The following is a 22658-nucleotide window of genomic DNA, read 5'->3' as shown; positions in this document are numbered from 1 at the left end:
GTACACTTTACTGAGATTGGCAATTTAGATTTTAGGCATTTAGATTTTTGTCTCTTCTTTGCCCTGTCGTTTGTATCTGCAATGGCAAGAAGTCCAGAGGGAGTTTGTCTCTCCATTTCAGTGGTCTAGAATTCTGACATCTTCCTAGCCTTGGCTTGGGGGATAAGACGGGGTTCCCAGGTGGTCTCTTAACCAAATTAGTGATTTCTAAGAATGTCTAATTCTTAACATCAGCTCTATTCACCCTGGTAGCCCCAAGCAGGATGTGTTTGGGAGATTCTGGTTTAGGACTGTGACATTGTATAGAGAGCAGATTTTTTTTTTTTTTTTAATGTAACAGCCACATCCTTCCCCTTAATTAAGAGTGTAAGGCAATTTATACAAGAATTTTGGAGTACTTTAAAGTGAGGCTTAACAATAATGTTCAGCTAACTGAAGCCAGCTGCTCCACATGGGAACTGGAAAGACTAAGAAATGTGTTTTGAATAATTAAAAATATGTCATAAATAACTTAAATGACTGTAGGAAGAGGAATGGAAAACTCCAGAACATAGGGGATCTCTGAACTAACCAAATAGTTTTAACAGCAAGATAGTTCATAGTTCGAACAGCTGCAATTCCTTTATATAACACCTTCTCAGTCTTGAAGTGCAGGCTGCTGGAAGACTTAATCCCAGTATATCCATCCAAATAAAGGCATGGTGTCTTGGAAGATCTTTGGGAGGAAAGAGAGAAAAAGAAATCTAGTCACTTCTCCTTGTGGCCAGAACCTGGGAGCACTCAGTCCTGAGCAATGGCTGTCATTATACAGACTGTCAGAAAAAACCAGAACGGTGTAGGGCAGTAGGCAGGAGAAAGGTGGGTGAAATGTAGTATTTACCAAACCCAGTGCCTCCTAAACGGTATAGGATGCTAAATGAATGCTGACCTCTTGGAAAAACAAGCCTGTGTATCTTAGAACCTAAGGATCAAAAGAAGTAAGATAATTTTGTCTTAGTCCCTCCATACCCACATGTGACTTCACCACTCCACGCTGTGCATGTAGCAATGGACGGCTGGGGAAGGGCTCCTCAACTCCATAGCTCGAGGGGCTCTAAACCTTCAAGTGGCTCGTGGTGTATGGTCACAAAAGTGGTCTGGCATGATGAAGAAAAAGAGAGCATGGTCACAGGTTTAACTTCATTCCCTTGCTTTGTTAGTCTATTGGAAGTGTTAGGTTGTACCAGTCCTGTAGCAGCAGAGACCACCCGTCTCCTTTTGTGACACAGCAGCAGCTGCTCGTCACTGCTGGATTACGAGGCGAACGGAAAACCATAGGAACAAGTCAACAGCACGTCCTCGCCCAAACCACAGGCTCATCGAATGGGTCAGGATGGACGGACCACAGAGGGTCACTGCTCCAACCTCCCTGCTCGAGCAGGGTCATCCCAGAGCCCAGGGCACAGGATTGCCTCCGGACAGTTTTGGAGTATCTCCAGAGGGGGAGACTCCACAACCTCTGTGGGCAATCTGTCCCAGTGCTCAGTCACCCGCACAGTAAAGAAGTTCTTCCTCTTGTTCAGGTGGAACTTGCTGTGCATCGGTTTCTGTTCGTTGCCTCTTGTCCTAGTGGTGGGCACCACCGAGAAGAGTCTGTCTGACATTCTCCATTCAGATACTTATAGACATGGATGAGGTCCCCTCTCAGGCTGAACAGGCCCAGCTCCCTCAGCCTTTCCTCGTGGGAACGATGTCCCAGTGCCGCGGTCACCCTCGCTGCCCTCCGCGGGGACCGCCCGGCGCAGCCCCGCAGAGCCCGAAATGGCGGCGGGAGCGGGGCGGAAGTGCTCGGGCCGGCGGCCGGAAGCGGCTTCGCAGCCGGGCAGCGCCGCTTCCGGGGGGCGCGCGCGTTCGCTTCCCGCCGGAAGCGCCGGTGTGTGGGGCCCAAGATGGCGGCGGGGATGTACCTGGAGCACTACCTGGACAGTAAGAGCCGCCGGGGCGGGGCCGAGGCCGCGGCTGAGCCGGCCCGGGGGGGCACGGACGGGCCGAGGGGGCGGAGCCCCGCGGGGGCCGAGCGCTGCCCAGGGTGCCCGCGGGCTCTCCCAGCCCCTCGGGCGCAGCCCGGCCCGGCTGTCGGGCGCCCGGTCCCCGGGCCGTGCGGAGAGGCCCCGTCCGTGGGGCAAGGCTCGGCTGCAGCTCCTGCAGGAGCCCTGACACCGCGGCCCCGCGACTGGTTTGTCCCAGGAGAAAGGAGCCCGGTGCTGCTTCAGCCGCCTCTCGGGAGCGGGAGCTTGGCTGTCAGTGGTTTCCCGGGATAGACATCGAGCCAGAGATAACTTTAGGATCTGGAAAGGTGGGGGGGGGGAGGCAGTTATGATAGTTTTCTACGCTGTTAGTTTACAAATGCAGCCCTGCGGTTTTGGCCAAAGAGGAGCTCTGTAAATGCTAATGGAGTTGGTAACGTTATCGGAGCCCTCCAATGGTACCTCCTATTTTACCATCCTGCCTTAAGGTGCTTAAAACTTTGTCAAACTCTGTCCTTTGGGGATGAGACTTTCAGTGCATCTTTTACCCACATGTTCTTAAAATAGCCAAGCAGATCCATCAGAAGAGTTGTTTCTCAATGAATGGACTAATGAGTTAGGATTCAATAACCTGTTCTTTGGGGAATGCTGTTCTCATGTTTTCCTGGCCTGGTGTTGGCACTAGAGAAGGAGAAGTATGTTCATGGGGTGGTGTGTTTAAAACTGGGTAGTTCTGGTAATGTGTCTCCTGCTTCACTGTACCCAGCCAGTTAAATCTCTCACTGTCTGTTTGCATATGCATACAAAAAATGGAGTTTGGCTCTTCAGAAATCTTGCTGCACTGGATTTCTTCCAGCACAGAAGTGATAAGGTGTTGATATGGACACAGGGGGTCTCGTTCCTTGTGTCTTCAGTGCTCCTTTTTGTCATTAGGAAAGAAAATGTCTGAGAATGTTCAAGAACCATAATAAATGTCAGTGAAAGCTGAAAAGAAGCTGCAGTTGAACAGAATCTAGGAGCTGCAAGGAAGGAGGATGCAAAAGCCAGGAAGAAGAGCTGGATGAGGAGGCAGGTTTTTGGAGAGGAGCAAAGATTTATGTTCCTGTGCGGTTCTCATTCCGTTGTAGAAGAACTGCAGTTGACTGAGGCTCCTCAGTTGGGAGGACAAGGGCTGGGAAAGAGGAGATAAAAGCAGATGGATAGGGAGTAAGTGCATAGGGAGGATGCAGGGTTTTCCTCCTGGGAGGGCAGAGGTGTGTTTTGGGTAAGAGCTGCAGAGCAAAGATAAAGAGCAAAGACTGGGATCTGCAGTCAGTAGGCAGAGATGAGCAGGATGCAGCACTGAGGGTGGAGAGGTATGGTAGGTACCCAGTTGAAGAGAAGGGAAGGTTGATGGCTGGAGAATGCTCCTGCCAAAGTCAAACACTTCTGGATCATGTCATCACAGTCATTTAAAATCAGCCAACCCCCTGGGAACTCCTCTTCCTCTCAAGTACAGGCATGCAGAGGAAATGACCAACTCTCCTCTCTCAGCTGAGATTTGTGGTCCTGCAACCGTTGTAGAGATTCTCGTCCTGTTGAAGGTGGATATTAATATGGTAGAGTCACTGTTGTTGTTGAGGTATCTTTTTTAAAAAAAGAAAGCGATGTGCACAATCTAAAAGTCCTTAAAAGTATCTGGTTACAAAGATTTTAGGAAGAACAAAACATTCTTCATTCTGGTGGTTTAGCCTTTTTCTCTTACCCTTGGATCTCTAAGGCCTTTTTCAGTTTTGTCTGGTGCAGTATTACTTCCTGTTATTAGCTAATCATAAGACACTTGCTGTGCTTATTCTAGGTTTCTTTCAGAACAGCGTATATGAATTGTGATACTTAGAGCCAAAGAGCACCCATCACAGTCTTCAGTAAGTTAGGCTGCTGATAGGTGATAGCATATATTTCTAATTACCCATTTTGTTCTTCTGTAAGCCTGCTCTCCTCTTCTGAAGTTCTGCCTGAACTCCTGACTCTGTGAAAATGCATACAGGATTTTAGACACGAGTCTTCTTCTTGATGCTAATCTAATGCTTGATTCTGTTTCCTACTTGCTAATTCCCTTTTTTCCCCCCATTATTTTAATGTTTTAAAAACATTCAGTTCTTTTTTAAAGCAGTTCACCAAAGTCCTAAAACTTCCTGAAATTTGATAGAAAGAAATAGTCCAGAACTTTTGGTCATCTGTTATAAAAAGTGTCTAATTCTTAATTTACATCTGTGTCTTGGAACGGAATTGTTTTAGTAGTGTAGTGCTATTGCAGACACAGTTTTCAGTTGAATGTGTTTTTTCCTCCTGCAGGGATTCTCTTTCATATGGTTTTCTGTCTGGATCTGCTCAGGGAATGAATGAGGAATGTGTGATGAAAGAGGGCAGTTATTTGTAGGACCTCTTCATATCTTTGAATGAAGGAAGGTGTATAAGGAATTAAGTGAAGAATGTAGGAAGAAAAAGAGTGGCTTCCTGTTTGAAGCAGTTGAATACCACTCTGACAAAGTGAGTTTGATGTTTTTATTTATGTTGTGAGTCCCACTTTTTACAGGTTTTCCTTGCTTGGATTGTGCTTCCTTCAGATTATGAGTGGAAATTTTTAGTCAAGAGGAGCAGATGTGCAGAATGCTCATAGCTGCAGCTGAAGCCTGCCTTGAACAGATAATTCTGAAAAGTCAGGCTATGAAGCATTTTTGCACATTTCAAGAGGAGAGTTTGTAATTAGCTGGTCTTCTTGGCTTTAATCTCTTGGCCTCAGTAAATCTCTTGGCTTTCATTCTGTTGGTGAGGGAAATGGGCCACTCCACTGCAGCACTGTGAAAACATTTTAGCGTCACAATAGTGAACACCTTGAAAAGCTGACTACAAAGTCAGTTTTCAGATGGAGCTCTGGGTCTGAGCATGTGACTCTGTATTGAGCAAAGAGAATAAAATAAAACTTTGAATCAGTGATCAGTCACTGGGAATGAGAAACACCTTGGATGAAGCATCCTGTGATTAGGTAATTAAAAACTGTATGTTAAAATGCATGAGCAGTCTGGCAAAGCTAGGCATATAGCCCCAGTTGCTTCAATTCAGATATTTTGAGTCCTCTACTTTAGACATCTAAAGTTCTTTTCCATTTTCTTTTTGTGGAATAGTGAAGTTAAGAGCTGTTCTCTTAGTAAAAGGTATCTGGAAGCTTCTTAGGTCTGGCATTTCAACAGCTTTCAAGTCCTTGCTGTAATTTGAAACTGGGTTTAGACCTGGGATTAGGCATGCCCTTTCCGTGGCTTTAAGCTGTTAATTACAAAGCAGATCTGTCTGAAATGTGTTATGCTCTTGGCAGATGTTTTTGCAGCAGAAAAATATGCACATTCCTTCTGTGCTGAGCATCCTGACAGAGAAACTCCATGTCTTGTCTACTCTGATCACCTTCATTCCTTCATCCTACACTGAAGCTGTCTCTTCAATGACTACACTGAGCCAAAGGATTCAGGGAATGGGAGACAAGGAATGTGTCTTGTTCCACTTCTCTTCTTCCTGAGTGTTTTTCTCCAGTGGCTGAATTTAAGCATAAAAAGATTTCCATCTCTTCAAATATTGTCCTCCTTCTAGTTTCTAAACCATTTTATGCCTGGTTCTGAGGGGAGAAAGTGAGATTAAAAAGTGCTTTCCCTCTAGCAGTAACGCAGTGCAGCTTTAGTGAGGGAAAACCTATGGGTGCAAAGGAGTTAGAGATGTAGAGGGGAATGGAGTGGGAAGAAGAAGGAAGAAAACTGTTTTGGGATTAAAAGATGGAATGTGCATAAAGACTCCTGAGTTCGCACTTGCTTGAAATTGAGTTACTGTGCTTTGCTCAGTGTTGCCTCTTGTACAGGGTTAGAAATACTGTTGTGGAGGCTTTGAAGGGGAGAAAGGGATCGTGTGATTCACACAGGTTTTCCAGAAGGTGAGATGCAAACCCTGAGTTTTCTTCATGTTTGGAAGTTTCAAGAGGACTGTAGAGCTCCTTTGTGAAAGGCATCGTCTAAGCACGCATACTCAGAAAACAGTCCCAAATCAAGTCTCTGTCTAGATGTGAGTGTGCCATGAGGGTAGGGATTGTCTTTGCAGTAGAGGGAACTGCTGTGCAGCCACCTGTGTTTTCTACCATCAGTGCTTCCCTGTTTACCCACCTCATGGGTGCCAGAATAAACTAAGTGTACTTAGTGACAACACATTAATCATTTTTTATGGCAACATACCAAGGCATGTATCTCTCCTCAACAACAAGAACTGTTTCCATCTTCCCTCACCTCAAAACCCTGAGGAACTAAAGCCAGCATTTCATCTAAATTAGACCTAAACACTTGGGAGAGTCATGAGCAGCAGGAGTAGCAGGTAACCTTGGTGAGCTTGAGAGGCAAAAAGATGTCACAGGCCTGGCTGCTCAGATGGCTGCATTATATTAATTCTGTTTCCCTGGAGGCCACCAGTCAGGACCTGTTCCGGGAGCAGGCACTAGGACATATCTGCCTCAGTGCCGAGGGTGATGGAGACAACAGGCTTAGATGAGGAGAACTCAGCTGGTAAGTTAACGTGGTTCTATGTAATCAATGTTAAAACCTTGGGTCTTCCCCCTTTTTTTACACTGGTTAGGGAGGCATCAAGTTTCCTTTGCTCCTTCTATTTGCATGTATCAGTAGGCATATAGAGATGCACCAGTTCAGGGCTTGTCACTGCTAGAAAACTTAAGCCAGCATAAGCACAGAGCAACAGAAGCAGCACATGCCCTCGTGGAAGTCATCTACTTTCTCCTACAACCGACGTGGGAATGTCGTTTCGTTCCTCGATAACATTAGCTAGCCCGGTAAAATGGGATTATTCTTTTGGAATAGCTACATCTGCCTGGATTTTCCTCTGTATGGCTTCATCACATGGGGGTGCAATGGGTATCATCATCTTCATGCTCTTAGAGGACATGGGTGTGATGTCGGAAATTGCTGTAGGCGAGCCCTTGATTCCTTCCCAGACCTGGCAGTGTTCCAAATTCCCCAGCAGTTCTTTTATCTCTCACTTTCCCTACCTTCATTATTCTTATCCCCTCCCCAGTGTAGCGTGCAGCCATACCCCCTTGTCCCTGCCTCTCCGGTTTCTCACATCATTCTTCAGAAATGCAAGTGTCTCAGTAAATGGTTTCTATACTTGTCACTGCTTTAGTGTAGTGAAAGATGCCTTTCACCTTACTGAGACTGTGGATTAGTTACACCTGTGATGCACCACACATGATCTATGGAAAATTACAAAAGATTTCGTGCAGAGGAGAGAATTTGGTGATTCATAGGCATCATTTGTTTCTGTGTGAAAGCTGCTGGCACAGCCCACGCTGAGCTGATACATTTAATGACCAGTTCATTTAGAATTGATTTTGTTGTTGCCTGATACTTTTATTGGAGCCGATACAAGATGGCTTTACATGGCAAAGTATGCTGTGTTTTCTCTGTATTTCTTCACTTACCCAACTGCAAATCTGATGTCATTGTTTTGGCAAACAGCCCTGTGATCTCTTTGGTGGTTTTCCCTTCCTTTGGAGGTCTGTGGCAGGCTGGAAATGCCAGGAGTGTTGCTAGTCTCATCTACTGTGTCAGTCTTCCAAGTCCTCCAAGCTTCTGAAATCAAGGTTGATCTTTAACAATAAAGATGCCTTTGCTGAGACTTAACAACATTGCCTGCTATCCTGGCTGTGGATGCTGTAGCATTGAGCTACTGTAATAAGAAAACAACAAAAAGAGCCCTCCCTCCTTGAGAAAAGGGCCCACACTTTGCGGGGAGTATTGGGGTTCTATGGCTGACTGTCACTGACATTGACTGTCACTGCTGACTGATGCCCATTTCTTTGGACAATGCCTGAAGTAGATGTGCTTGGGTGGACTGGTGTGCAGCACATTGGCCCAAAGCTTGGGATATATGATATGGCCACAGAATTCCTGGGTGGCTGTGGCTAAATCAGTCTGCCATGCACCTGAGCAGCCTCTCTGTAAAACTGTAGGTAGGATTATCCCTTACCAAAGTGTTGTGAGGATAATGGTACAGGTTAGGATTTTTTATTGCAGCAGGGCTGAGCCATCTCCGAAAAGAGGGAAAAGGATACATTGTGCTCAAGCACCAATTTGAATAAACTGCGTAGGAAGGTTATTGGTTACTTGGGAATGCAGGACAGAGTAGAAGCAGTAGTTCAAAAGGGTGAAACACTCTGAAAGGAGGGATATAAAACACCCTGCCCCCTAATGAGGGAGCAAGGAAGCTCCTGAAGATTGCTGCTAGCCAGTTGTCCTGCGATTTACTTCAAGTGCTACAAAATTATGAGAATCACGGAGTACCGAAAAGTCTGATGTGCTTCCCCAGCAAGATCCCAGCCAGTTTGCTGTCTTGGGGGGCAAAGAACTTACCTTCTCATTGTGGCACGAGCAGGGATTTTTTAATTGTCTTCAGCAATGTGGTGTCTAAAGTGTTTGCTGAAATCTAAGCTGTTCAATAAAGCAACCGTGGCTACGTTTTAAAATGTATTTTCCCATTTTTTAATAAAATTTAAAAATGCGTCTAAACATGGTGGGTGAACGGATGTCTTGGGAAAGGCACTGTGTGTTTGGATGGTCCTTGGTGCTATTGATCTGTTTTTAGGACTTTGGACAGCACAAATCCATTGTTTGGCACAGTACAGACGTGCTGCAGAGGATTGAAGCACAATGGAAGTTATCAGGCTGTGTAGGCTTGCTCTCTGTGTCTGTATGTCACAGTTAACATCTGAGTTAAGTAGCTGAAGTTTAAATAACAGTTGTCTGCACCTGACATCCCACATGTGTTTCTAAAAAGAAGTAAATAAAGTAATAATTATTGGAGAGGAAAAGAAGTGGTGTTGGAATCTGACTTTTGGAGAGAGAGAGCGTGGTTCTTAAGGGAGAAGACAGCATGGTTATGGATGCCTGTGGAAGAATGAGTGGGGGAAAGAAGGGAAGAGGAGAATAAAAAAGACAAAAGAAGAATGGGGATAGTGAAGGAATAACATAAAAGGAAAGGAAAGACGAAGGTAGGTAGAGAGACTTTAGCTTGTGATCAGAAAAGAAAACAAGGTAAGAAAAGGAAGGGGTGAGAAAAACTCGCTGAGAGACCTGCACCAGTGATTTTCAGGATAATTGTACCATGAGAGGAGTCAGTAGGGCTGCACAAGGCTTCTGTATGGATCTGTGCAATGAGTCCATTAGGAAAAGCACTGCCAGCAGGTCGAGGGAGGGATCCTGTCCATCTACTCAGCCTTGGTGAGGCGCATCTGGAGTGCAGTGTCCAGTTCTGAGCTCCTCATTAAAGAGAGACATGGAGCTCCTGGAACGTCCAGCAGAGGGGAATGAGGATGATTTGAAGACTGGAGTATCTCTCTTGGTGAGGAAAGGCTGAGGGAGCTGGGCCTGTTCTGCCTCGAGAAGAGATGTCTGAGCGGGGTTCATCCATGTCTGTAAGTATCTGCAGGGAGGGTGTCGAGGATGGAACCAGACTCTTCTCAGTGGCGCCCAGCAACAGCACAAGAGGCAATGGGCAGAAACTGATGCACAGGAAGTTCCACCTGAACATGAGGAAGAACTTTACTGTGGGTGACCAAGCACTAGAGGAGATTCCCCACAGAGGTTGTCATGTCTCTCTCACTGGAGATATTCCAGAAATATCTGGGCACAATCCTGTGTCATGTGTTCTGGGATGACCCTGCTTGACCAGGGAGGTTGGACTGGATAACCCACTGTGGTCCTTTCCAGCCTGACCCATTCTGGGATTGTGTGACACAGTTGCATTAATGCCAGCCCATGCTTTGGGTCGAGCTGTTGGCCTTGCTAGCACTTTCTTTCCTGTACATTTTCACCATCCTCCTCTTCCTCTCTTACTGCTGTGCCATTTGTGTGGAAAGAGGCCCTTGCTTTTCCTTATTTTTCTGTCCGTTGTTGCGTTTCATCACTCTTCTCTAGTGATCAAAGATGTCTCAAGGTTGTTTTTTCTTCACCATTTTCAGTTTCATAATCTGAGAATTACGTGGGTATTTTATGATAGTATTTAGTCATGATAATTTTAGGTGAATCTTACTAAGATGAACAAGCAAAATTAATTGTAGAGGAAAAAAAGAAGAAAAGCAGGAGGAAATGAAATTACACAAATAACATGAATGTTTTTAGAAATAGTGAGGAAAAGTGTGGTGGTAGAATGAGGAAATTGGAGACTCAAATCTAGATTTTTTTTTTTTTTTTAATGAGTCTTATTGGGTGGTGATGTCTGATAGCCAGCATAGCACATGTCAAGCAATTTCAGCAAGTGTTCTGGCCCCTGTGATAAATGCTGTGACGCAGAGAATCACTTCTGTTTAAGGCTATGCAAGAGCTTTGGAGTTAAGCTGCAGATAGTAGTAAACATCCCCATAGCTAGATTAAGTTATGTACCAGACAAATAGTTTGTTGCTCAGTTATAACTTGCTTAGCTGCAGCTTTATCTTGTTAAGCTTTTTGTTATTGCTAGACTCTCTCTGGATCATAATTTGTAATGGTGTGCTCAGCTCCCTTCTACTTTCAGTTGAACAGATAAATATCTTTGTAGCAGTTCTGATTATAAAGTCACTGTACTGTCACTTGTTTCATTTTCTCCCAGTTTATTGACAAAGCAGTGGCAGAACATTCGTCCAGTAATAGATTTGCAGAGTGAAATATTTTGCTGTGGTTTTAGGAAATAATTTTGCTGGTTTTAGCAGGGAAGGAATTCGACTGACAGGGGTTTGTCTCGTCAGCCCCAGATCATGACCCAGACGTGCTTAAATGATCTGCCCATGGTGCCTGTGCTGAGCGTTTGCTCGGCCAGAGCCAGACCAAGGTGACGGCTCTCCCCACACTGTGAGAGCTGCTGGGAGCACAGGGCTCTGCACACCTGGAGGCAGGAGATGAGGCAGGGGAGCCACTGGCCCGGCCAAGGGGCCGACGCTGAGGGGAGCAGGCACTGGGGAGAGAGGGACTCTCAGGGCTGGGGGGCACAGGCTGAACAGACAAGGCCAGGCACGTAGAGGCAAGAGAAGGACTGATGCTGTCCAGACGAGGGCATGTGCTGGCATACTGGTGGTGGCAGATTTGTACAGTGACAGCTGTAAAAACTAGAGCACAGTTCCTTTCAGGTTCGGTAGCAGAATCAGACTCCTGCTTGAGTTTCTCCTGGTGCAAGAACATGGCTGTGAAATGTGACTGTAACCTCGTGTGGGGTTGTTCTGCCCGCAGAGTAGCATCCTACTGGTTTTTGTGCTGGCTCAGGTGCTTGCTCTAGCTAAAGGTTTCTAGCCCTGCTGAGGGAAAACTGACAGTACCTGGTGGAATTTGTGCTTTTACCATCTGTCCTTTTCAGAAGAGAAAAAGAAATTACATTAATCTTTTCTAAAAACCACAAAGTCCAGAATTTCAAAGCTGTGATCTTCCAGGATTAATAAACTCAATATAAATTTGACATATTGTGTGCAGTGCAGGAACAGCTTCTGTTTTGCTCTAGAGGATACCTGTCTTGTCTTCTGCAGCGGATGCTTTGGAGAGGAATTAAAAGCAGCGTGCTGCAGTATGAGCCATGTTTCATTTGCTGTATAAATTGAAAGGTTTAGAGTTGATGAGGTTGGGGATTGCAGGAAGGAAAAAGGCATGGTCCCTAGATTCCCAAGCTGGATTTCATCACTGCTGTAAGCTCCCTCTATAAGCAATAATAATTTTTCAGCACTGTGTCTGTTCTGAGATGCTTTTTCAAACCGTAGGGATGTAATCCAGTAGTCAGCTGCTTAAAGCTTGTGTGAAGTCTTCCATGCTGAACAAACATGGAAGTATCAGATTCAGGATATGCTGACAGACTTCATTTTGACGCTTAGTAATTTTTCAGAATCTGAATTTGCACTGTTAACTGTCCTTGAATGCAGAGGGGTGATGTGTATGTGCTGTGTATTATGTATCTGGGTACTTAAGGACACCTACTATTTGAGCATTTCTCAGGTAACTAAATCAGAAATGGCATCAGAAATCTGTTGAAGCAGCAGCTTGATTGCTCCTAAAGATGCTGTATGTAACTTACTATTATGCTGTTTGGGCAAAAAACTAAGTAAAAGGAACAACTTCTGTGCTCAGCAAGGCCCACAGTTGGTTTTGCCTCTTACAGAAATTAATTTCACGTCCTGTTATGTAGTAGTTAAAACTTGTTAAAACCTTGCTCTTGCATACAGAACCTTCCCTGTCAACTGGTTGCTCTTCAGGGAAGTGGAAAAGCATTCATTGCTGTAGAAATACGTGCAGTGAAAATAGACTGCTGCCCAGACTGAGATGTTGGACAGCTTTGGTGATGGCCAGACACACCTTCAGTTGCACTCCCTGTGAGCTGGAGAGCAAGTTTGGGAAGCTCAGACATGCTTATGTTGTGTTTGTGAAGAGCTTTTCCCACCACCTTTTTTTTGAAACCTGCAAGAGAGATTTTTTTTTTTTTCATTAGGTATAAAGATGACAGTAATCAAGCTTAGACTCCAGGTTAATGTGGTGACACTAGATCTTGTTTTGATTAGACAGGCATGGAAAAATTAGAATTGTTTTTATCAGCTTTGCCAGTTGAGCATCTGGTGATGCCTAGGGGGTAAGTAGCATAGTGCATTGAAAATTAATTGACTATCAACTTCACATTGCTCATTCAGAGTCCTACAAATGTTTATTATTCCCTCTGTGTGGCATCCTTCCAGGTGTTGGACAGACCACACTGAGATGACAGTGCAGAAGGCACAAAAAATTACAAGTCACAGGGGGTTAAGACTGGTCTCTGTTTCCCATCCCATCTCAGACTTGGTCTTTGCTCTGCCCAAAGTGTCTACTGTCCCCTATATGTTAAATGGATGCATTAAAGAGACTCACTTTTCAGTGAATTAGCATTTGATCAACTTTAACTTTTACATCCTTGTATAGAAATAACTAAATGGCTTTGTTTGCCAGCTGTTGCGCTGGTTTTTTCATTACTGAGTGGAGTTTTTGGATGGAGACATCATATTATAATGACTGGCACTCATTACAGATTTTGGGTCTCTGCTTTCTTAGTGTGGACCTTTCTGCATGGCAGCAGTTTTCTGCTAACTAATATATATTCTAGAACTATGCTTCTGCATTAAATATATCACTTTTTTATAGCCTGTCTCCTTTGGGGCTGGCAACAAATGGAAGCAGGCTAATGTGCAGCAGAGGAGTTGTTATTGGTTAGCTTTTTTCCTGCCGTGGCATCATGGGCAAGAACCTGATTTCTCCATGTATTCTCCTTTCTCTGCAGGTATTGAGAACCTGCCATTTGAATTGCAGAGAAACTTCCAGCTCATGCGAGATCTGGATCAGAGGACAGAAGGTGAGGATTAGAGATGGTTTTTCTGCCAAGACAAGGAGTATGTAGCTTGGCCAACTTTGCTTGGCTTTGCTTTTATCATGAGGATCACCAGGCAGGGGAGGAGGCCTGGAGCTGCTCCAGTCATTCAGTCTCTCCTCATGGAGGGCACTGTAGTGTGTGTGTGGTGTTTGTGTATTTAATGGTACACTTGTTTCAGACCTCAAGTCAGAGATCGATAAGTTGGCCACGGAGTATATCAGCAATGCACGGACTTTGTCTTCAGAGGAAAAACTGGGGCTTCTCAAGCAAATCCAGGAGGCCTATGGAAAGTGCAAGGAATTTGGGGACGACAAGGTTCAGCTGGCTATGCAGACCTACGAGATGGTATGAAGGGAAGTGTCTCGTGCTTATCGTGTGAACCCCCGAACTAAAGCAGCCCATCTCAGAAGGCCCTGATCTCTCATTTTTAGGCCGTGCCCACTCTTGCTCCTCATCTCTTTAGTGCAAGCCCCCTGCCCCTTTGTCCCCTCTTTGTCCTCTCTTTGCCTTCCTGGGCTCTGTCCTGGGGTAATTCCTGGTCACTACTGTCTTTGCAGGTTGATAAGCACATCCGGCGGCTGGACACAGACCTCGCTCGCTTTGAAGCAGACCTGAAGGAGAAGCAGATAGAGTCGAGTGACTATGACAGTTCTTCCAGCAAGGGCAAGAAGAGTGAGTACCACCACTGGGCTGCAGATTGATTCAGGAGGCAGCCAAGTGACTGTGGAAGTGGTGGGGATGAAGGCAGGCACTGGAGTGGTGCAGATCAAAGACTGTTGCGCTGGAATCTGAAGGACAGGTAAAAAGGTGGTGACCTGGGCTCTTCTTGTGTGAGCATATTCAAGGCTGCTAGATAAATTAAGATGGGGTGCATGGCCCAAAGCCAATATACATTCCAAAGTAGGAGTGTATTATAGTGCTGGAGAGGTTGTCACTGTCAGCTGTCTGTTTTGGTGGGGTAACAGAAGCAACACCATTTTCTCTTCTTCCCAGAGGGCCGAGCCCAGAAAGAGAAAAAAGCTGCCCGCGCTCGCTCTAAAGGGAAGAACTCTGATGAGGAAGCACCAAAAACTGCCCAAAAGAAATTGAAGCTCGTCCGCACGTAAGTGTTCAAGGGACTTGAGGGAATGAGAAGCAGCACTAGAAATCAGACCAAGTCAGGCCTAGCCCTGAGAAGGATAGCTGATCCCCAGACTGGAACAGTGTGTCCTCTGTCCCTTCTTGGGAAGCAAGAGGAAGGAAACTTTTATTCTTTCAGGGGAGTGTGGGTTGAAGGGGAAAGCAGGTCACTCCATTGGAGTCGGGTGTATGTACTTAAATAAGAGAAGTATCTGTCTCTGGCAAACAAAGGCATTGTCTGGGGACACAGGAAGGGACTCAAAGCCTGTTACTTTGCTGACCTACTTTATTCCTGTCCTGCAGTAGCACAGAGTATGGGATGCCTTCAGTCACTTTTGGAAATGTGCACCCCTCGGATGTACTGGATATGCCCGTGGATCCCAATGAACCCACTTACTGCCTCTGCCACCAGGTCTCCTATGGGGAGATGATTGGCTGTGACAACCCAGATGTAAGAGCCTGCACTTGGTGGAAAGGGGAGGGAATGGAGTAGAGATGAGTCTTGCATGGAAAATCTTGTCCTGCTTGGGTGGGGCCTGATACAGCAAGCAGTGACAAGGAGAGGGCTTACCTCAGGTAGTTGGGAAGGGCAGAGGTGTGGTTGGCCATGACCTCTGAAGTGCCTCTTTCTTCAGGGTTTTCCTTAAAATGTTTTCTTGTCCCTGAACCTAGCAAGGGAGAAGGGGAGTTCTCTCCTTGCTAACAGTGTGTAGGGTGGATGTGAGTATTCAATCCTTGATCACTGCTAGGGTTTTAGGAGTTTGTGATCAAATGCTGGGAAACTCTCCTAGCCCAAAAGCAACAATTTCAAGAGAAAACTGCTCTTTAACTGGCTGCTCTTCATCCCAACAGTGTTCCATTGAATGGTTTCATTTTGCCTGTGTGGGTCTGACAACAAAACCAAGAGGAAAATGGTGAGTGAAACAGCCTGGGGGGCCCATTGGCCTTTGGAAAGGGGAGGTCCTAGGTGGCAGGAGAAAAAGTACTGTATATACACGCTTAGAAGATATCATTAAAAGGAAAATTTGAATTAAGGCTTTGTCAGGGACTTTGGAAAAGGTCTTCTGGGACCATGTACTTGAGGTTCACGTCATGCCCTCAATGTTGGCTTTGTACTTCCCTTTCTAACAGGTTCTGCCCTCGCTGTTCCCAGGAGAGGAAGAAGAAGTAAATTCACATGAGACCTCAGTACTGCTGCAGGAGCTCTCTTCCCCCTGCCAGGGCCTTGTGCCAGTTCCCCCAGCCCTTGGGGCCTTGGCTGAGGGGAAGTCTTGCCCTGTTTGTGGTTTGGGCCATCCCTGGAATGGTGTGTACCCTCACGGTGGTTCCTGTGTGTTCTGTATCCCTGGTTGCTTCTGAGTCCTTAAGGGAGGCCCTCTCTGTGTACTATTCCAAACAGGTCTCTGAACCTCAAAGGGAATGAATGAGGGCACCAGGGTAGCCACCAGATTCCCAGGGATTCAGGTAGCCCCTGATTTTCCTTGGCTTTCCTTCAGCCTCCTCAGAGTTCATTGCCTACTCTCTGCTTAGAGAGCAAGGCTATGGGATGGGGGAAGGAAAGGAGGTAAGTCTTCAGCATTTTAGGTCATTCATTTTCCTGGATCTTTTTCAGGAGAGAGGGAGTAACCAGGCTACTTCTTAATCTAGTGGGCTGGTTGAGAGACTGAAAACCTGATGTGCTCCCTGTCTTTAACCATTCCACTGCTGGCACTGAGCAGCCTCTTTTTTTGGGGAGAGGAGGAGGCAGAGGGAGTGTTTAGAGCTAGCTTTGTCTCTCTTATTCCTGGGGTAAACCTGCTGGTCTGGGAAGCACACTGTGTGAAGGAGGAAGAATTTCTGACCACGTGGGGAGAAACAGCTCGGTCCAGTCTGTCTTCCGGCTTCAAAATTCTGCCTTCCTCTTGTGTAGTGGTGCTTCTCCATTATGTCGATGGTGGGAAGTTTGGGAATTCAGATCCCACTTGTATAATACAGAATTAAATAAAATGAATTGAAACAAATACTCTGTTTGCCTTGGTGTCACCTCTAAAATAAACTGTGGCAATTGGTCTCTCTAGTTTTTCTTTCTCTCTTAGCTCTGCTTTTATTGTAAATGGTGAATGTGGTGCAGCTGTTTCATGTAGCAATCCTGAGCAGCACTAAGAAGTGACATTCTGCATAAGTCAGGCTTGAAAATGTACCTAATGTACTTGCAAAAAGCTACTCAGCTTTCTGGTGGCTGTGAAAAATGCCTGCCCCTTCAGTCGTGCCCTCACAAGAAGGTGAACATTTATTCACGTTATTGTTTGATCATTTACTTCATCGGTTGCCTTCTCTTAAATGAGGAGGGGTGGGGGTTGCAAAGGCCAGCCCTCACTGTCTGTTGCGCAGCGCAGCTGAGAAAACAAACCATCAGGACAAACCATGTGTCTCCAAGAAAGTGGATAGGTTTTCCAGACTCCTTGATAGCTTGCTTCCCAGTAGGTCACAATCAGCTTGTTGCCAGAAACTCTGGCTGCTGTTACTAACACGACGTTAGGCTCCGAAACAATTTCTGGAGATGTGCGGTCCGAAGGTCTATAGTGTCTGTAGGTAATTGTGAGGAGATGGCCCGTACTGAAGCTTCCCTTTATCAATTCCATTGGCACAGCCTGTAGGCTGACAAACCAAGTCTGCTTCCTGCTTGTGGTCTGCTCATCAGGAGGGTTTAAGCTCTTCACCTGAAACATGAAACGTTTTCCTCACACAGATAACCAGTATGAGGATCCATGGAGGATTTTGCTCATTTAGTCATGAAGCCAAAGCTCTGCTCGGGTTCAGAGGACAGTGTCGGTGAAGATCACTACTCCCGCCTTGTCACTGCACGGGGACCCTGGCAGCCATCAGCTCAGAAGCTGACGTTGTTTTCAAGTGAGTTAGCACTGAGTCAGTCTTTGCTTTTGCCTTAAGAAGGGGTGTTAATTCTGTTTTTCTGTTCATTCTGCGCAGAAAAAAGGATGAGTTCTTCTGCAGGCTGTTGGCTCATATGGTTTGTGGTCCCCCTGCCATAAGTCTGGATCTCGATCCCTAGATTGTATTACACCACTTCCTGGGGCTTCCCTTCTTAAGCAAAGGTGAAGTAAATTCTGGAAGATGTTGGCTGTGTCTCTGGTGTGGTTTTAATAACAGGAAGACACTGCTGTGATCCAGTGGGTGAGCAGGCTGTGGCAGGAGAACTGATCTCTTCAGCTGGGGGTTACTCAGACATCAGCTGGCGCACAACTGACAGAAGAAATGGGGGATGTGGCCTGAACTTGAGAATGGGCTTTGGGCAGAGTGCAAGGGGGATGAAGGATGCGAACACTGCTCCAAGCAGCTTGGTTTCGATGGGATAGGACAGGGGATTGTAATGGCCAGCATTAGCAGCAAGCTCTCTAGGAACTGTGGGCTAGAGAGGTGTTCAAAGCACTAGCCAGTAGCAAGGAGCATTCCAGGGACTTCTGCTACCACTGAGGGAATGCTCTAACTTACATGATGAGACAATTTAGACCAAAATTTGGATAAAACCTAGGCATTTTTAAATGGCTTGCAAGTATAAATGCAAATGAAAGCACATTAAAAGCTAACCTTGGAAGAGAGGAAATAAGGGCAATAGCTGTGCAGTATCTAATCACCAGAGGAGGAAAAGAACCAGTAGAAGCTAGAAAATACAAAGTACACAAATGAAGCCAGTGGGAACAAAGCCTGAAAGTGACAAGGCTGGAAACATGAGCAGCTTTTTTTAGAATGCCTTTTGTTTTTGATATAATTGAACATGGCACTTGTCCATTACTGACTGCAGATAGCAGAATTGTTTGTAATGAGAGGAGGGAAAGTGTTCTGTAAATATTTATTCTGTGTTGGTGCTGGTGTCATATGGGGATGGTGTGCTTCCTAGGCAAACAGTAAAGAAGGGTTTTAAGTGGCACCTCTTGGGGCAAAGACTTTTTTGATCATCGGTCCTCAATAAACAGTGTTTGTCATCATGTGAAAGCCACCCGGCGGCATCTGTGGGCTGATCTCTGTCAGACTCTGGACTGCTTGGGAAAACCTACAAGGCTGGAAAAGAGCCAGCTCTGTTTTGGTCCTTAATGATGGCAAGAAGGCTGCCACAACAGTCCAGATGTGAAATACTGGAACAGCGGGGAAGTAAGTAGCTTCTCTCTAAATCAAGCAAGAAATCCAGGTCAACAAAATAAAATCAGTTTGACAGGAAGTAGCAAAAAAAGATCAGTCAAAAATTACTTGAATTTTTTTTTACGATCCTTGTTAATAGTTACCTGGATCACTGTAGTGGTAATGGGATCTGAGAAGTTTACTTCTCCTAGAATTGAAGTGCTTAAAGCAGGGATACACTCAGTTTAAGTAATCATGAACTCCATTACAGAACTGGCTAGCTTGCAGATTTCCTGGAACAGCTGTCAGTGCAACATAAACATTTTCTAAAATGGTGCTGGAGAAATTGCCCTTTTAGAGTGATTGGAAATATCCTAGTTGATGAGTGAAGTCAAGTCTGAGTTTCAGGAGGCTGGAGCCATACAGCATGACAAGAGGGAAGAATTTTCCAGCCTTGTTAAGCCCATTTATTAATAATAATTGGTCATGCACACAAGTGACCGGTTTATCTTGCCCAGTTTGATTGCCCCATCTGCAGCCATCATTCCTGGGTAGCTGGGCAAATGTGCTGACGAGGATGTCCACAAAGTATTCCCCTTTCCAGCAAGCAGACGTGCTCACCAGGTCCCCACCCCTCAGGCTCTGCCACCACCATTTCCACTGCATAATGTGCATGGAAACCATCCCAGCCACGACTGTCACCTTCCACCAGTGGCACCACCTTCCTCTCCTGCTTTTGAATAAACTCACCCCACAGCTCAGCAACACCCAGCCTTTCTTTAAGCACTCTTAAGGTGTGACTTACCTAACCACCACTCAGAGCCATGTGGTGGACACTCTCTCACCGTCATGTATATTCAATTCAAATGTTGGCCAAATCAGACCACAAGTCTCAAGTTGGCAGTGGAAGACATTCCCAAGAGACAACTTGCTCATAGGGACTGAAAATAAGCCCATGTCCTCCCAGACCTGGCTGGTTTGACAGTTTGGAGCCGTTGTGCTTTTTGTAATCAACCACAGCTCTACTTTCTCCCTGCCACGTGAACAAGGAGGACAAACTTGTCAAGACATTGACAGCCTGAGTGGCAACATCTGCTCTAAGGGTCTGGCAGTAGGCAAGGGAGACCGCAGTACTGAAAGAGTTAAAGACTAATAGAAGGAGACAAAATGTCCTACCTTTCTTCCCAAAGACAACTGAAGGAAGTTTATCCAACTCTGCTTCCTAGCAGTTACAGTATCAGAAGAAATATAGCTGTTTTTATCGAATAAAATGAATTTCATTTATAAAAATAGTCAAACATCTTGATTAATTTATGCTAATTTATGTTTATTTTTCTGAATACATAAAAGAAACTAAGAGTGTTAGTTTTTAAAAAAAAACATGTTTGTGCCCAAGGCTTAAGGACAGGCAAAGCTGTGACAAACATTAAACTCCTACATCTTGGTGTGAAAGAAATGTTCAGCAAGGTGTCCACTTGGGTCTGTTTTTGCGGGTGTGCCATTTCATTGCAGTGGGCTGGGTTGCTGCCATTGAAGAAACAACTCATTCAAAACTGAAACCCCATCTGGGAGTAGGAAAGGAATTATTTTTTACACATTGACAGCAAGCAAGAAAAAGAAGTGTGAGACCCTGAGATTTCCTCGTTCCGAAAGCCTGAATGATGCGGTCATTGGAAGAACTCATTTACTCACCACAGAAAGATTGAGGTGGGAAGAAGCCTCTCTGGAGCTTTGCAGTCCAAGCCCCTGCTCACAGTAGGGATAAAACTGTGGTTGGATCAGGTTGTTCTTGCGTGAAACAAACCTGCCTAAAAGGACTACAGCAGTTTGTTCAAGCAGGCTTTCTGTATCCACTCAATTTTAGGTTGTATTAATAATTCAAGAAACCACTTTTAAATGCTGTTTTTGCAATCAATTAAATATTCCATTTTCTAAATGTCAAGTAAAAAATGCTTCATTCACTATTTCCTAACAAAATAAAATGTAAATTAAGTGTTTGAATTAATGCACATTATAACTGTGCGGTGCTTGTACAAATGTGAATAGATTAACATATCTACCTAGTTAAAAAGAGTGCCAATTTTAATGTAAAGTCTATATTTATCAGCACATTCGCATAGTTCTCAGCCAATGACAGTAAACCCACTGAAATAAAGTACAAATGCAGAATGAAGATGATTTAACTGCGAATAAAGTCAGCAATTCAGAGAATTTTCGTTCAAATCAGAACACTCGCAGGCACTTTTGTCTGTGGAGATGGACATCTGCACCCTGCTCTGCATAGGCTGGTACCTACAGCCCTTCCCACGGGGTGAAGGTGTCCAGCACTGGGATCTTGGAGTAGTGTTTGGAAGAGTTGGTGCTGAACTGGAAGGGGGTCTTTGCTTGTCTGCTGTGTGATGGTGCTGATGGCTTCGTGGCAGGGCTGTCCCCTCTGCTGGGAGACTCCTCTGGACTGTCCAGCTCCTTGTGTGAACAGAGCGAGTGTTGCCTGTCTCCACCTGCTCCTTTAGGTGTATGTTTTAATAAATGGAGCTATCACACTTCCCTTTGGTGTTCTGTGAGGAATGCATAACCTGGCATGTCTCAGCAGCTCTGTCGAGCCCTTTCTGAGACCCCCCTAACATCTACACCAGCAGAACTGCTCATGGCCTCCTCCCTAAGCAGCCTGGTGTTTATTTCCTAGCATACATATTCTCTAACATACATACAGGTGGTTTGGGAAGCATTTTTCTATCACCTCTGCTTGCATTTCAAATTATTTAAGACACATGCTTTCTGGGGATGCTACTTAACAAGCCACTGAGTCTGGAATTCATACCTAATCTTTGTGGCCTCCATCTTTATGGGGTTTTGAGCTGACCAGACATCCTCTCCCTGCCCCCAACCCCCCAGTTTAACTCACTGGCCTGACACTGGGTCTGTGAGCCATGGTCCTGGATTTTCCAAGCGGTTTTCAGACATTGCTGCTGCTGGTGGTGTTTGTGATGGAACACACAGCATGGAAAACGCTGAGAAATAGCTGAAGTATTTCAGGCAACACAAGGAAGAGGAGTTCATCTGCTGAAGGATGGTCCCTCACAAACCAGACATGCTCTTACAAAGCTAGGGGTTGACATGCAATTGGATAGCAACATGGAAAACATGACTCCAGCAAGTCCTTGTCCTGCTGTTACACCTCCCTGCTGCTGGCTCAGGGACTTTGTAGGCCAGGGGCTACAACTGTGTCCCTCAGCCTGCCGGGTCCCAGCTGGCACAGGAACACTGACTGCAGGAAACTCTGGTAACCCTGAAAACAAGGGTGCAAATCTGCTTCACTGCAAAAATTACACCGCTTGTAATGCATCATGGAGGGTACAGCCTTAAAGGTGCCAAGTGAACCCTCAGAAATCAGAAAACACTGGAATTAACATCACCCCCATGCTCCGCATTGCTGACAACTATAATTGCTTGATGCAGCAGGAGGGAGTAGATTTCCCCAGCCTGCAGCATTGATGCGTTGTGTACAAGGCACTGTTCCTCCCGTCCTCATCCCTCCCCCAAAGATGACTTCTGTTTTGCAGAGACTTGAAATGCAGGTGCCCCACAGCCAGCTGGCACACACCTCATCACACAGCACAGCAGTTCCTCCCGCTCTCGCAGCCTCCCAGCCCTGCTGGGTGCATGCCAGAGACTCCCTGGCTTCTACATAGTCCGCTTATGGACTGTGAGTTTTCTGAAGGATTCTGACAACCTGGAGCAAGTCCAGGGCATGCCACAGTGCATGAGAAGTGCCGAGCAGCCAATCTGTCCTCACATCAGTAAACACCTTTCCAAATAAACAGCAGCTCTCCACAGGCAGGGCTACCAGAGCACCAGCCAAGGGGGACATCTTTGACAGTTCCCCCATCTTTTGCATTCCTTCACGTTTCCTGTTTTCACTTGCCATAAATCTCTTGCTGGCACATGTAGACACAGGCAGTGTAACCAGCACCTGCCAGACATCAGGAACAC

At 45.6% G+C, this 22658-nt stretch overlaps 1 protein-coding gene across 2 annotated transcripts; it reads left to right on the top strand.

The window, feature by feature from the left end:
- Positions 1 to 1915: 1915 nt before the first annotated feature.
- On the top strand, positions 1916 to 16483 carry ING4 (inhibitor of growth family member 4). 2 transcript variants are annotated; one of them, XR_014226312.1, is made up of 9 exons: positions 1916 to 1965; positions 13344 to 13415; positions 13612 to 13778; positions 13991 to 14105; positions 14427 to 14535; positions 14856 to 15003; positions 15405 to 15466; positions 15684 to 15858; positions 15952 to 16483. XR_014226312.1 is itself a non-coding variant. In XM_082279211.1 (8 exons), exons 1-8 carry the CDS (start codon positions 1929 to 1931, stop codon positions 15721 to 15723), a joined length of 750 nt encoding a protein of 249 aa, XP_082135337.1. In that variant the 5' UTR covers positions 1916 to 1928; the 3' UTR covers positions 15724 to 16483. The 2 variants fall into 2 exon arrangements, 1 of the variants encoding a protein (XP_082135337.1); XM_082279211.1 differs by having other exon boundaries at positions 15684 to 16483.
- The last annotated feature ends 6175 nt before the right edge of the window (positions 16484 to 22658 follow it).

Source organism: Coloeus monedula (assembly GCF_965178545.1).
Source record: "Coloeus monedula genome assembly, chromosome: 3".
In the NCBI taxonomy this organism is placed as follows: Eukaryota; Metazoa; Chordata; class Aves; order Passeriformes; family Corvidae; genus Coloeus; species Coloeus monedula.
Note: the sequence above shows the minus strand (reverse complement) of the source record. Positions and strands in the feature narration are given on the sequence as shown.